Source organism: Grus americana, chromosome 2 (assembly GCF_028858705.1).
Source record: "Grus americana isolate bGruAme1 chromosome 2, bGruAme1.mat, whole genome shotgun sequence".
Taxonomy (NCBI): Eukaryota; Metazoa; Chordata; class Aves; order Gruiformes; family Gruidae; genus Grus; species Grus americana.
Window position 1 is genome coordinate 58,804,336 of NC_072853.1, and position 15,272 is coordinate 58,819,607.

The window sequence follows — 15,272 nt, forward strand, 5'->3', positions numbered from 1 at the left end:
CCCAGGGTGGGATGGGGGAGAGAATCAGAAGGGGAAAAGTGAGAAAACTCATGGGTTGAGATAAAAGTTTAATTGGTAAAGCAAAAGCTGCGCACACAAGCAAAGCAAAACAAGGAATCCATTCACCACTTCCCATGGGTAGGCAGGTGTGCAGCCATCTCCAGGAAAGCAGGGCTCCATCACACCTAATGGTTACTTGGGAAGACAAACGCCATCACTCCAAACATCTTCCCCTTCCTTCTGCTTCCCCCAGTTTTATATGCTGAGCATGATGTCATATGGTATGGGATATCCCTTTGGTCAGTTGGTGTCAGCTGTCCCAGCTGTGTTCCCTCCCAACTCCTTGTGCACCCCCAGCCTACTCACTGGTGGGGTGGTGTGAGAAGCAGCAAAGGCCTTGGCTCTGTGTCAGCACTGCTCAGCAGTGACGAAAACATCCCTGTGTTATCAACACTGTTTCCAGCACAAATCCAAAACACAGCCCCGTACGAGCTACTATGAAGAAAATTCACTCTATCCCAGCCTAAAGCAGTACATTCCCCATCCTTCATTCCATACCATTTACGTCATGCTCTGGCACCATGCTATCCAATACAACTGCATGAACCACCACCAACCACCCTTCCCATCATTTGATATAATACAGATATCATTCCCTTAGTCTGTGGACCACCCCTGCAAAATGTCTGTAAAATGTCCAGAAATGTCCATTGAGTTCATTCAGCCCATGACTTTGGGCTCCATCTGTTATGGTTGTCACTCAGGACAGGAGAGGTGGTATGTTGGGTGGAGTTACTGGGCACCAAAGCCAGCTCAGATTGGGTGACTTGTAGGGCTTCTCTTCCATTGGTTCAGGTCGTTCCTGCTATAGCAATTCCCATAACATGCAACTCAAACCATGGGTTATTTAAAGATATTTCCATTACAATCTCCAGTCCTGGTCCCATTGGACCAGACCATCAGGTTTAACTTTGCAATGAACTCCTGCCCTTGCCCCTGGTCTGGCTTGGACTTATCCACAGACTGCAGTCCCTTAGTGGTGTACCTGCTCCAAGTGGAGCCTTATCTATGAGCCAAAGTCTCTCCAGGGGTATAGCTGCTGCGGCAGAGGGTTCTCCACAGCCACAGTTGCTTCGAGGTGCACCTGTTCCAGCGTGGTCTTCTCTATGGCTCACAATGCCTTCAGAAATACACCTGCTCCAGTGTGGCCTTACCCCAGCCACAGTCCCTTCAGAAGTAAACCTGCTCCATCATGGGCTTATCCATGGCCACACGCTTTGAAGTGTTCCAGCATGACCTCACGCACAGCCATTGATACTTCAAGGTGTATCTGCTGCAACATGGACTTATCCACAGCCACAGATGCTTCAAGGTGTACCTTCTTCAGCATATAAATCTGAAAGAGAACACTGTGTCTTACTTTAAGTTTTGTTTTCTTATTATTATTATCACCTCATTAGTAGCAGTTAATTTTAACTCTCAGCGCCAAAAACAGTAGTTGTTTGGAAACCTCAAATTAACTGAACATTCTTGATGAGATGATTGATTTTCTCTAGTTTGCTTCTCACTATGTATTAAGACAAAGCTCCAACTGTCCTAGAGCTAAGGCTGAAATCAGGCTGTATTGGGAAGTGTACTTTGAGTTGCCTGGTTTTCAGAAGCTATGGCATCATTGAACCTGATAATGTTGGTAACGCAGTTCAATATTAATTCTGTTACTAAAATTGAGATGTATGCTAACCAAATGCATTTCTTTCTCGTTGCTGGAAATTAGGGTCCTTTTTTCATTCTATTCTTTGAATAAGTGCCTGTGAACTTGCTCTGCCTGCAAATTTATTCTCTGGACAAAAGTCAGGATATTTGCAATTTCTTTTTGTCCTGATTCTTCTAATTGATCTGAAACTTTGGATTAACTTGTTTGTCCCCTTCTCTTGAATAAAAAATATTTGCATATATAAAAGCTGACCACACTGCTACTATTTTCCCTGAAACCAAAGTTAATTCTTTGCTACTCCTTTGTGTGTTTGTAAGTTGATTTTCAGACCTTAGTTGTTCCCTGCTGGCTTTCAGGGGATTTTTCATATGAGCTAGTCATTGACAGAGCAGGACGTATCAACAAAAATACACTTGGTTTTGTGAATCACAGCCATGTTCTGTAGCTGCATGACATCACTGACATTAATGGAGTTATACTAATGAGTGCTGTCCTTGCTGTTTAAACTTCTGTAACAACATTGGTGGTGGCTCTATACGTCCATGGAAGAGTACAAGGAGTACAAGCATAGTCACTAGAACTAGAAGGCTATGGTGGTTTTGTGGTATCAAACTGCTGCTCCATCAACGTGTCCTACACGGATACATGGAACAGGAACTCCTGTCATGGTGGTGTTCTGCTGTAAGGTCTACACGACTGCATCTTCCCTCCTGACTCCCCAGTGATTTTCTTGAAGAGCACTCAAGCTTTCTGCCTGTCAGCCCTGAAGATCGTGAAGGCTGGCAACTCAAATACAGGTTCACAGGAAAAATTTAGCTTGATTTTTCCTTAAGATTAAAGCTTCATTTTTTCCCCCAAATGTTGAAGTGTCTGCCTTTCATCTCCCAAATGGAAATATTTCAATCCCAGCTTTCAGCTAGCTGTAAGTTTGAGGTGCATTTTAGGCATTCAGTATCTTCAATAAGCATGAAGGTCACTTATTCAAAGATGCAGCTTTTCACCACTTTGAAGGGTGTGATGTTTAGCCAGCATTGACCTCCAAGCTACAATAATTGAGGAGCTCAGAAAGAGGAAGTAAGAAAAATCATAGATGCCAAGCAATTTTTTCTTTTTATTTAGCAGCAATTAGAGATGACATGAAGAAATGTAATTCAATTGAGAAACCATGGCATAGCCCAGCTCAGCTCTTGCAGAAATTGATTTCCCAGTTGATCCAATAGCAACTGATTTCTTGGAGACACAAGTCTGCCATCCCTCTTAGCCTAAATGATTAACACATGCATTGAACTGGGCTTTCTGGGTTATTTTCAGTAGAACCAGAGCTTGCTCCAGAGGCTGCTCTCTCTCTGAAATCATACTGGGTTTCTGTGGTTGTTGGTTTGTTTTGGGTTTTTTTTTTTTGGGGGGGTGGGTGGGTGAAGAATTATGGAAGGAAGGAAAGGGGAAGGAAAAGGGGAAGGAGAAGGGGAAAGGGAAGGAAGGGAAGGACTGCATTTTTTACCAACCTGAGCAGAGAGTGAGGAAAGAACCTGTATATCAATACAGAGACATTAGAAATAGCACCAAAAACTTCTTCTCATGAGAGAAATGTTGATATTGCTGTCATGGAATTCTTGAAAATTTCCTGGGTAGTATGTATATTTACATTTAGTCATCATATACATTGAATCAGAGACATTTGCACTTGCCTGTATAGGAATTGCATGCACACATTGCTGCATCTGCATTTTGTTTGTGTAGCAATGTCTCTTTGTGTGTATAGTGAATTCATGATAGTTTTCACTGTACCTTGTCTTGAGGTTGTCCTTCAGCTGCTTTGTTCTCTTTCCATCCCCATGTTTGGCTAAAATACCAACACCTGACAGCACAGACAGCACAGAAGAGAGAGACACTGAGTTGTCAGGGTGCTCTGCTCAAACCAAGCAGCCAGCCCAGGATGGGGAAGAGCAGCATTGGGAGGATTCATGCTGTGGTCCTGTGTTCACCTGGAGGGAGGGAAGAGGGAAGTGAGCAGCTGTTCAGGGGATCTCTTTAGACCAGAAGTTTATAAAAACCCAGAAATTAGTTGTTTGTTTTCTTTCCACTCCTTCTGAGTGATATGTGGCTTTTTATACTCAAATGGACATGCAGGAAGCTCCCAGGGAAGAATGACCTAAACACAGTGCACTGGGTTTAGAAGGTTTGCTGTTTGCTAGTGGTCGGTAATCTCTTGGTTTTTATCTGTTAATGTAAATGCAATGATGTGCTTAGACACCCTGCGCAGTGCCTGTTGTACATGACATGTACAATTCATGTACATTGTGTGTACACAAATTTTTTCACATTTGTTCATGAGGAAGATGGAAACTCTAAACCAAGGAACTTACAACTTTGATGAAATTTAAGGAAAGGTGGAATTAAGCTGCACAAGAAGCCAGAGCTGGACTGCGGATATAGAGAGCAGAAAAGCAAAGCCTGTATTTCAGAATGGGTCTGTATCTTGGGAATATGTGAAACTTTACTCTAGGGATGAAGAACGGTGCCTGTGTTTCTGGTCAGTCTGGGGAGGTTTAAGATTCAGCATCTGGGCCATGTGCTAATAACACAGGTGAGAGGAATAGCAGATACGTGGCTGGCCTGTTCAAACTGGTCCTTTAAAAGGCCTTCACCGTCAAGGAGAGACCTCTGTTTCTTGAGCCTAGGGAAATAGGTGGTAGGCTGTCATTGCAGGGCAGGACTGTTGAAATTGGAGAGTCCCACTTTGATCCCAACTGAAACAAAACTAGTCTCAGGCTTCTTAGATCCCATCAAGAAGAGTGCAGATTAAAGTCAGCTGGTTCTTGCTGGTAATGGATTTTGGAGAACACCTGTGTGAGTATCTATTGGTAAATGGGTGACTGGAAGGTCCACCTGGCAGCTAATGTGAGCCTAGCACTGGTGTTACAAACTGGGCAATCAAAAAATCTGAATGTAAAGATCAGGCATTATACATCAGCTTTCACTGAATTGCTTGTGATAGCTCTAATGAAGTTAAAACATTCAAACAACGAAGTCTCACTGAGGAGCTGAATTATATGATAAATTAGCAGCATTTTATACAAAAACATGATTCTCATGCATAAACATTTTATGAAACAAATGAACAATGTGCTCTTAATGTTTGCCCTTGCAAGATATTCTTGCAGAAATGAGACATGGAATGTCTTATAAAATGTAATTAAAGCAGCATTTTAATAACTTATTTTTTATAATTATACTAATGGATAAAAAGACATTAAATCTTCTCTGTAGTCTAGCAAGAAATACTTTCCTTACTCTTGTTGAAAGTGGTATCCAATAAGAACCTGCTAAGTGTTTTCCTTTTTTCTTTTCAGTCTGTTTGTCCGTTATTGAATTACCTCTCCTTTCTGTCAGAAAGTTTCCAAGGTCTTTCACTGGTCATCTATGCTTTGTGGAGCCTGTAGCTGGCACTTCTTTATCATTCACCAGGTCTGTACTGCTGACCCATGCTCTAACAAAATGTTAGGGTGTGATTCATTATTCGAATTGGCTCCCATTAGAAGGCACATAAAAATGACGGTTAGTAAACGTCTTATTACCCTTTTACACTTTAGGGGGCTAATTACGACATCGTTTGGTTTAGGTTACTAGGATATGTCTTTCTAAAATGCCTTTTATACTGTATTGCATCTTTCTTGGCTTTCTATTCTGATGCGACAAGCACCACTGGTAGGTGCTAACTGAGAGTGGCCAGAGATTATCTCAAACCGCTTGGAAGGACTCCGATGAAAGGGGTGATGGTTAGAAGTGCTAGTGCAGTCATACTAAGTATGCCTGATCCTACCCTTTGACAGGGCAAGGTTTACATGGTATTTTGATGTCTTTTTTCAGTCTTGCTTTTCTGTGATTCTTCCTGCAAAACAACATTCAAGTGTTGATTTGAAGATTAGGGCCACGGTGTAAAAGAATGTATTTTCCATACCATTGTTTACTGCAAAGCCTAATTTTTAGGCTTTCAGCTGTCCGCTGGACAGAGCAGAGGACTGAACAGCAAAGGATCTACCACCACTTCATCCAGCTTTTTTTATTTAAGGACAGGAAGGATTGATGCCTCTTATTTTTGGTCTGGATTAATTACCTGTCTTTATTAAAGGATAACCGGGTGGTAATGTTGGGGTGGTAACAGTGGGGACTATGATGGGCCTCAGCCAAAGCTACTCAGGGCAGAGGTCAAGAGAAATAGTTTTCTCAGTCTGAGAAGTTAGAGGACATTTGTTATGTGACTATGTATCCAAATGCAGAGGCAGCCATGATCTTCTCTTTTGCCCAGGTTCCATGGGTTATCTCTTAGAGCAGAATGCAGTCTGAGAGGATACCCTGTGGTTTTGAAATACTATGTTAATGACAGCATAGGAAAGGAGTAGACAGAAGAGAGATTTCGTAAATAGGCCAAGAGCATCAATCCAAAGCTATGTTATGAAGGACAAATGTATTTTCATTGAACAGATAAAAATAGCTACAGAAGGACACTGGAATTAAATTGCTTCAATGTATTAGCACTAGACAAGTGGGGTAGATTTGTATTAGCTTCAGTAAAACTCTTCTCTGAGACTGTTAAGATTAGCACAAATTAATACCAGAATGCATCTGAATGTAATAAGCTCTTCTTACAGAAACTTCTTTGGGGCCACGTTGTACTATTAGCCTCATTTATGCATTCATTGACAAAATCAGTATCTCGCTGTGATGAAGGCGGCAGGCAATTCCCTGGTGGTTTTGACATGATGTAACTTGGCCTTCGGGTCAGGGTAGTCACATCCTCTGCTGTCCAGCGGACGTGCTGGGTGAAGGGGAGCTTTGTCGTGATCGCTGGTGGTGCTGGGGGCAGGCAGGGACTGGGTGTTCCTGTCAGCAATACTGTCACAGTTCCCACTTGGGTCACCGATGAAGCCTGCGAGGCAGATACGTGGCTGGAGAGGCTTTCTGCTCTCTCACCACTTCACAACAGAAAGAAATGGCATGGGATCAAAACAGGCCCTGATGGCTCTTTCTCTGTTGGCATCGTGTTTTACTTCTTTCTTATGTTCACTAATGTCCTTCTGGGGAACTTTTGATCTTTTTGCTTGGGGCCCAAAACAAGCTCTTGAGTTCAGTGAAATAGGGACTTTAAGAAGTCAGCATTTTTCTTACGCCAGGTAAGATGTTACATGAACACAACACCTTGTCCTGAAGATGCATTTTAGAGTCCCTTTTGGCTATATGTAGACCGTGGACCTCAGGAGCACTCCCAAGGGCTCCAGATCCAGGCCTCTTGGTGTATGACCCAGCTGTGTTTGTTTCTATGCTGCAGAGAGACCTGTGGACCCACACCCCAAGCCAACCTCCCTTCCTCCTTCCACCTGTGTAAAGAAAATGCTGGTTTGGGGATAGGACGGAGGCTTCAGTGTGTTCCTCAGGGTGTCCTCTCTGTGTGCAACTCGAGGGATCAGGTCTTGTGCTGGGATGGTGCAGCTAAGTACCAACACAGGCTTTGTGATACACAGAGTACTGTTTGCCCACACTGTCACTCCAGACGTGATCTTTGTGGCCTTCAAAAACACCGAGCACCAACCTGTTTGTAGAGACAGAGAATTTATTTAACTGAAAAAACAAGGGAGCCGAACACCGAGATCATGAAAGACCAGCCTATTGTCAGGAGTCCTCCAGCTGGAAAGTGAAGCCACTCTTGGAGGTTTCCTGAGAGAATCCAAAGATCTGCTCTCATGCCCCTTTACTTACCCTCTTTATAACTCACCTGCACGGCTCCACCCACTGCTAATTGGGTGCCCCTTCAGCTTCTTGCTTCTCAAGCTATTATGCTTATAGCTTCTTGCTGCAGCAATATAATGGTAAAACTCTCTTTTTTTAGGAAAAAAAAAAATTCATCCTCTAAAATAAACAAACTACATCTATATCACTACCCCAGTTTCCAGGTAGGTAATTTTTTTGCAGGTTTTGTAAATAAGGGAGTTTCTTTGTCTAACATAGACACTTGTACCAGGATTTATGCCTGCAGTGTCTCGTTTGTAGAAGAAGAGTCCACAGGCTAATTTGTAATTTATATTTGAGAGACCTGGCATTGCTCTAAGGAATAACAGCCAGACAATCCAGTCTGATGTGTGATTTATTTCCTGTAATCAGCTGGTCTACTGAGTCCTACCAGGTACAGTGAGAACTTTTGTAAAGGCAGATTAGCCAGGCTGCAAAGAAGTTTATTAAACTGAACATACAGAGGAATTTGTGAATGGGAAGATGAACAGAATTTAAAGACATAGTGTAATAAAAAAAAGATAAGATACTGGAAGAGAAATAATTAGAAGTGGAAAGAGCACAGCATCTGCACAGTTCGTGGTAGATATAGGAACAGTGAAAGAAGTAGAATTTTACTTTTAGGTATATGATTTCCAGGGTCCATGGGAAAATCAGTTACTATGGAAAAGATAACCAAAAATAACTAAGATAACTAAAGATAACCTAGGAGAACTAAAATATGCTGTACACTAAAGAACAGAAAGAGAATTGCAGATGACCATCCTCTATTCTTTTCTTTTGGGCATAGTGAAGCGCTATGAGCTCAAATTTGGCACACAGGCTGGTTGGATACAGCAGGGAGTGCTGCTGTTTGCTAGCTGGCATTATCTGCTCAGATCTAGCAGCTGCACTTGAGTATAGTTTGCTACCTTTTTTTTTTTTTTTTTGTGATAATCTAAATTCTGTTTCCTGTAGTGGGGAGAAGGGGGATGCAAAGTTCATCTCCTGACTATAACCGCATAATGCTAGAGGAGCCATTTTACTCAAATGAATAAAAATGCTTTTCACTGTCTCCTGTGGTGCAGGGACTATTTGTACATAAGCAGTAACAATAGAGGAAGCCTCTGTAGAATATAATAATTGGAAATATGGATTTAGATGATTTTAACAATAAACTCTCTCTGAACACTGAAAACACAAAAATGGCACAGGATACAGCAATAAAGTTTGTGTTTGTTGGTGGCAATTCTTTAAGAAAAATGCCATAGATTAAAAATAAGCATTTGAAGCTGTTGTATACCATGAAAACCCCCCACCCCTCTAATTTGTGGAAAGGTAGTGACTTGAAGAAGCAGAGACTTTTTATCTCAAGCCAACTTCAAATCCTGCATGGTATTTGACAGGATGGTTAACAGATAACATAAAGGGCATTTGGCAGTGTCAGGAAGATGTGTGCTTTGCATTCCTCAATCTGTGTGCAGAAGCAGTGCTCATTTGCTGAAGAAAAGACTCGCACTGATTTTGCCACCTTTTGGGTAAGGCCCAGAATGAGCATCGGCCGCCTGACTGCTAGACCCAGAGGGACTTCAGCCATTGCAATACTGAGCATGGAGTTTGCCAGCTCTTAGACCCTGTGAAACCTGGGGGAATTCACATCCATCTCAGGAAGCCCTGGCTCCCGGCACGATGCACTGTGTGCTCCTTCCACATCTGCATCGAAATCTCTATTCTAGCAAGGGGACCGCAACACAACTGTTTATTTGTTCTATTTTTTCACACAAATTACTTGAGTTAAACCTTCTGTTAGTGGTGTGCTGGGATTGACGGTATGTTGTCTGAGTTTTGTAATTGCGGTTCTTATTCTTGCAAAATTATAACTGTGAATATAAGACAAATGCTTATAACAGTAATAAGCCTCCCACTTCAAGAACAGTCTTCTGCTCTCACCTCTTTTGGACTACTATTGCAGTATGAACTTATTATCAGAGAGTACCAGCAACAACAGAGAAAATAAAAAAGAAATATTTTTGGAGAGTAGCGTGCCTAGTGCATTTTCTGCCTTAACATGGTAAAAAGCTCATCATGAATTTTAGATCAGAATCACTGTTCACTTAGAAAGACAAGAGAAGACCACTAGATGGTGGTAAAAACCCAAGCCTTTGCTAAAAAAAAAAAAAAAAAGAAAAATCTGAAAAGAGAGAGAGAAGTTCAGAGGGGCAAAGAAGGGGAGGAGGAGCCACAGTTTGAGTACTGAAGTCATTATTGCTTGGAGTCTATAAAAAGGCAGTTGCACGGTAAGTAATTTATACGTGGTCAGCCTTGACTCTATGGATTTACTCATTCCTCTATTTTTGTTATCTATTCCCACCAAGGAGTCCCCAGCGCCAGATGCTGGGTGAGGAGGGGGGCTGAAACTTCTGCTCTCCGGAGGAAAGGTTGCAGGCGATGAAGAGGAAGAGCAGCTGAAGGGGCAGCTCTGGTAAATAGGTACAGTTAATTCTTGATTGCAAACAAAAAGTCATTTTTAAAAAACTGAAAATGATTTAGCTTTATATGCTTTGAATTTTAGTTGCAACAGGTCACTGACAATCATGTTTAAGTGTTCCCCTTATTAAGAATCTGATGGCTTAAAACATGCCCTGAATATTGTCATTACCAAAAGAGCATTGAATAAAATATGATCTGGAATAGAAAACTTATTTTTACAACAGAATTCCACCCATACTCATTCTGTAACCTTAGTGTATCCTGAAATGTATGAATTTGCCTTCGTTAGGTGCTTAATACTATGCTCTTAAGTGAGCATGTTAGTATTGCACAGATAAGCTATTTATAGCACAGTTCATACGAACTTAAGAAGTACAAAGGTCAGGAAAGCATTTAAATCTTTTACTGAAAATGTTTGATTCTTAGTTGTGGCAATAATTCAAACTTCTATATGTTGTATTCAAGTGAGCAGGTTCTGCCAAACCTAATACTATATTCTACGGCATTTCTGGGGTCTGAGAATCGAGACTTTGAAAATTGTTTGTTGCTTGGTGTTCAGCAGAATTTCCAGGACATTGTGCTCACTTCTGGGGGACCGAATAGAATAAACAAAACTATGAATGACGAGTACATGAATCTCTTCATTAGTTTGTGGTTTTAATCTCCCAGTAAGGATGAGTAGAAAAACTCTGAGCCAATCAGAAGTTAATTTAGAATCAGTAAAGGAATATGGTGTAGAAGAGGCAGGATGTGTACAAGCCAAATTAAATAGAAATGGGTGATATTTGTTTTGTCAACTTCTGCCTGTTCTCGTCATGCTTTATTTTTTTTGGCAGGGTCTTTTGCCTTTTGGAAAATGCATTTACCGCACTCCTTGGCAAGTCCCTCAGAAAGAACAGAACGTGTTTGCTTCCAGAGATGAACACATCCTCTCAACTGTATGTTTCTGAACTAAACCTGAGTGCCTTTGGCAGCAACTTTACTGAGCCTACTGTCAAGAGCAAGTCATCACCATGTGAGCAAGTGGTCATTGCGGCTGAGGTGTTCCTAACTCTGGGCATTATAAGCCTCCTTGAAAATATCTTAGTTATATGTGCAATAGTTAAGAACAAGAATTTGCATTCACCCATGTATTTTTTTGTTTGCAGTTTAGCAGTGGCTGACATGCTGGTTAGTGTGTCTAATGCTTGGGAGACCATAACAATATACTTAATAAACAACAGACACATAATTATGGAAGATGCCTTTGTCCGTCATATAGACAATGTCTTTGATTCAATGATCTGCATATCTGTGGTGGCTTCCATGTGCAGTTTGCTGGCTATAGCAGTAGACAGGTATATCACTATCTTCTATGCCCTGCGTTATCACAACATCATGACAGTGAAAAGATCAGGGCTTATTATTGCATGCATCTGGACCTTTTGCACAGGCTGTGGTATTATCTTCATTCTTTATTATGAATCAACTTCCGTGATTATTTGTCTCATCACTATGTTTTTTACCATGTTGTTCCTCATGGTCTCACTGTACATCCATATGTTCCTCCTGGCTCGTACTCACGTGAAGAAAATAGCTGCTTTGCCTGGGTACAACTCTGTCCGTCAAAGAACCAGCATGAAAGGAGCCATCACTCTGACTATGCTTCTTGGCATCTTCATTATTTGCTGGGCTCCATTCTTCCTTCATCTCATCCTGATGATCTCCTGCCCTCAAAACCTCTACTGTGTTTGCTTCATGTCTCACTTCAACATGTACCTCATTCTCATTATGTGCAACTCAGTGATTGATCCCTTGATCTATGCCTTTCGTAGCCAAGAAATGAGGAAGACCTTCAAAGAGATAATTTGTTGCTATAGCCTGAGAATGGTCTGTGGGTTATCAAACAAGTATTAAGAAAAAAACCAAGCCAGGGAAGAAAATTGAAATGCAACATCTTGCTGCATCTTGTAATTCTGCTGAAATGCTTATGGAACATCTTTCTTCGTTCAGCCGTCATGATTTTGGCAGCAATCAGAAACCATTTTTTAATACGTGATTTTACCTTTCTTTCCTTCCATACACATCTCTCACGCTGGTGGTAAGAGCTACTCTGTACATCTGTATTACGGGGAGAAAGAATATTTTGAATCTCATTTACCTTACTAAAGACTGGATCTTCTAAGAGGATTATTCAGGGAAAGCCTTATTTTCCTTTCTGCTAAATGCAATGCGTGTGACCTGCCATGCAAATGAGCACATCAGCCTCTCTGTGTGTGTTTCACTTGATATTCTTTGCCTCTCTAGATACAACATGGCTTATTTTCATGCCTAGAATTAACAGCTTTTTGCTATTTTCTTCTGAAAACATAACGTAAGAGGAGTAGCTCTAATTATCAGGGTTCACATACCTTGCTCAATAGTTGTGACCAATATATATGCACATATCAGCAGTCTTGTATTCCAGTCATAACTGTTACTGTCATAAAATATGTATTACATAAAAGGACAGTGTTACCATGAGATTTTCCATGCTGGATACAGTACCTTGTCATATCTGACTATATGTGTTCTTATCACTGTGGGATAAGATGTGCCATAGGTGGATTTTAAGGCTGAATAGGAAGACTGAGCTGATTCTAGCTGGACTGTTTTCTTTATTCATCAGCACTAGGGAAGTAAAGGGTACATGGCCTCTAGATAGTCATGTAATGTTTTGTGGAGACAGAAAGAATGGGTGAGTTGCAGCCTTTACATAGACATTCAAAAAGTGTTTCAGCTAGGAGTGAGTAGCTTTTGTTACTGGATGAAGCTGTACCGTAGATTGCATCTTTCAAGCTGGAAGAGACAAAACAAATTTGATGATCAGAAGGCATAGCAGGCAATGGCAAAACAGGGATTTCAAAACCTCAGGCACATGTAGCTGTAACAGAGTCCTGACTTTTGCTCCCCAAACAATTTTTGTCTTTGTTAAGAGGATTCAAAGGTGAAACCCTCATGCCCTTTGTGTGAGTAATTTGCATCCAGTCATGCTCTTATAAACATGCTGTTCTGCAACAGCTGTGTAATGTGCAAAAATATTGGATTTATCACACATGAAGGAAGTGCAACTGTGGCATTGATTTCTTGATGCCAATGGATGGTACCTATCTCGTATTGAGACATAAACTATGAAAATATTTCAAGCAGTGGTACCCTACTGACTAGATATCAGAAAATAGCTTGCAAAAATGAATTATTTCTTCCAAAAAGCTGAAAGAATAACCCTTGTTATACTTGGTTTAGGGATGCTCTAAAACTGTTGTTGTCAATAGCAAGACTATGATTGATTCAATGGGCCTTAGGTTATACCTTCAAGGTGGAAGTTTTGAGCAGGAACTGATTAGGAAATTTTTTTTACCGTAAGGGTGGTCAAACATGGGAATAGATGCCCAGTGGTTGTGCAATTTCCATCCTTGGAGGTATTCAGAACTTGACTGGACACAGCCCTGAACAATCTCCTTTAAGTTGAAAGCTGACTCTAACTTTGAAGCTGGCCCTGCTTTCAATGATTAGGAATAGATGACCTCCACAGTTCCCTTCCAACCCAAGTTATTCTGTGATGAAATAGTTTGCATATTATGATAAAAGTATCATTTTCCCCTCCTCCTAATTTAATCTCTCGTTTAAGAAGAATTGTAAAAGATTCTCCTCCACACATTTAGAAAGACAGCATACTTTGTGTCTTTCTTTGCTTTGGAGGTCTCCGGCAGGATAAGTCAGGTGAATGTTTAGCACCAGAGTTATGCTGCACCTTAAAATATATATTGCCTCCAGCTCGCACATATCTCCCTCCGACATGAGTGGGAATGTTATTCTCAGTGGAGACACCTTATTATGTTGACTGTAAATGTAATGGCAATATCAGTGCACTAGGTGCTGGAATCTTCCTTCAGCTATATCTGAAAACAGGATTTCAGAGGTATGTTTGTAGTCGGTAGTGAGAATCTTGCCTCATTTCAGTCCACCTCTTAACCCTATCCATAAGTGGCACCTAAGAGTGGGTTCTTCCTATTATAAATGTAAATACCAAAAGGAGACATTTCAATTGCATAGTGAAAGGCACCAGCTGATGTAAATAAATCATTAAATCTTCACTGGGTATTGCAAATAAGACAGTCCTGTACATAATTGTAAATCAACAAAGAGGAAGCCAAAACTGTAATAGCTTTGGGTATTTTCTTGAATTGTACATTACTTTTTTGTTGGAAGTTTATTTGATGTATAAACACAGACATATGAAGAAACTATTAAACTGGATTGTTGGAAAACCCACTATTACCAGTTATTCATTCTAACGTGTCCGCTAACCTTGTAGACTATTCACGGAGGGAATACTGCTTTACAGGCTTTCACTTCTCTGTTTAAACAGATGCCTTACTAAGAAACACATTCTGAAAGAGAGTTACAAACTAATACATGACATGGTCCTCTAGGTATCACCATCACATCCTCATTATAACCTTTACAGGTGGGGAGCTAAAACAGCTTAAGGAGGAAATGAAAGTATTTTCAAGAACAGGCTAGAACAGTTCCTGAAAAAAAAGCCTATTTACACTATAGAAATGCATGTAAAATACAAGTCTCTGGGAGCACATGATGTTTTAATCTATTTCTTTTTCCTATTTAGCTGCAGAATAAAAGCAACATTTAACATGCTTTCACTTCTACCAGAGCTTGGAAAATACTATGTATTCTGATAGACTGGGATGAGCAAACATTGTGTAAGCATGACATTTGTTGTCAAAAGACAGTCATGAAAAAATTAGCTGTTAGGCTGCATTACACCATGTCCCCACAGCCAGTGATACTACTCTTGCTTTCACTGCCAGTCATTTATATTTTGATATCAGTCATTGGAAATAAGCTCAAATCACAGTATTTCTGTCCCAGAGCTCCAAAACCAACTTCTATTGCCCGCTGCTGCTTTGGTGACTGAACACTTCACTGCTTCTAACTTGTGTGTCACTATTTTAAAGGTTTTAATATGAAATTATTCTGAACTCATTCCTATTGCAGGTGGGGTCAACTTCTATAAACTCATCTGCATTTTAAGTAGATTAGTAGGAGCAGGGAGAATATTACAAAAACCCCAAACGTCAACAACCCAACATTCTAGCTGCACCAGAACTTCATCTAGTGAAGCAGAAGACCAGATTCTTTAGTCTATAATAATGCAAAGGGTGGTTGATGATAGGCAAGTTGCTCTGTCTTACACCAAAGTACTTCATATGCTGCTCCGAGTTTTGCTTGCTTTAGTAGATTGAAGTAGAAGGTTGGCTTT

The 15,272-nt window shown here is 40.8% G+C and overlaps 1 protein-coding gene across 3 annotated transcripts; it reads left to right on the top strand.

The window, feature by feature from the left end:
- Positions 1 to 9,708: 9,708 nt before the first annotated feature.
- Positions 9,709 to 14,263, top strand: MC5R (melanocortin 5 receptor). Of its 3 annotated transcripts, none has more exons than XM_054817262.1 (2): positions 9,709 to 9,777; positions 10,807 to 14,263. In XM_054817262.1, the coding sequence occupies exon 2, from the start codon at positions 10,889 to 10,891 to the stop codon at positions 11,864 to 11,866; it is 978 nt and encodes a 325-aa protein (XP_054673237.1). In that variant the 5' UTR covers positions 9,709 to 9,777; positions 10,807 to 10,888; the 3' UTR covers positions 11,867 to 14,263. The 3 variants fall into 3 exon arrangements, with proteins under 3 accessions (XP_054673237.1, XP_054673234.1, XP_054673236.1); XM_054817259.1 differs by having other exon boundaries at positions 9,742 to 9,970; XM_054817261.1 differs by lacking the exon at positions 9,709 to 9,777 and adding an exon at positions 9,784 to 9,962.
- Positions 14,264 to 15,272: the final 1,009 nt, after the last annotated feature.

Coding starts and splice junctions, on each gene's coding strand:
- MC5R (XM_054817262.1), top strand. CDS start 10,889: ATGAACACATCCTCTCAACTGTATGTTTCTGAACTAAACCTGAGTGCC.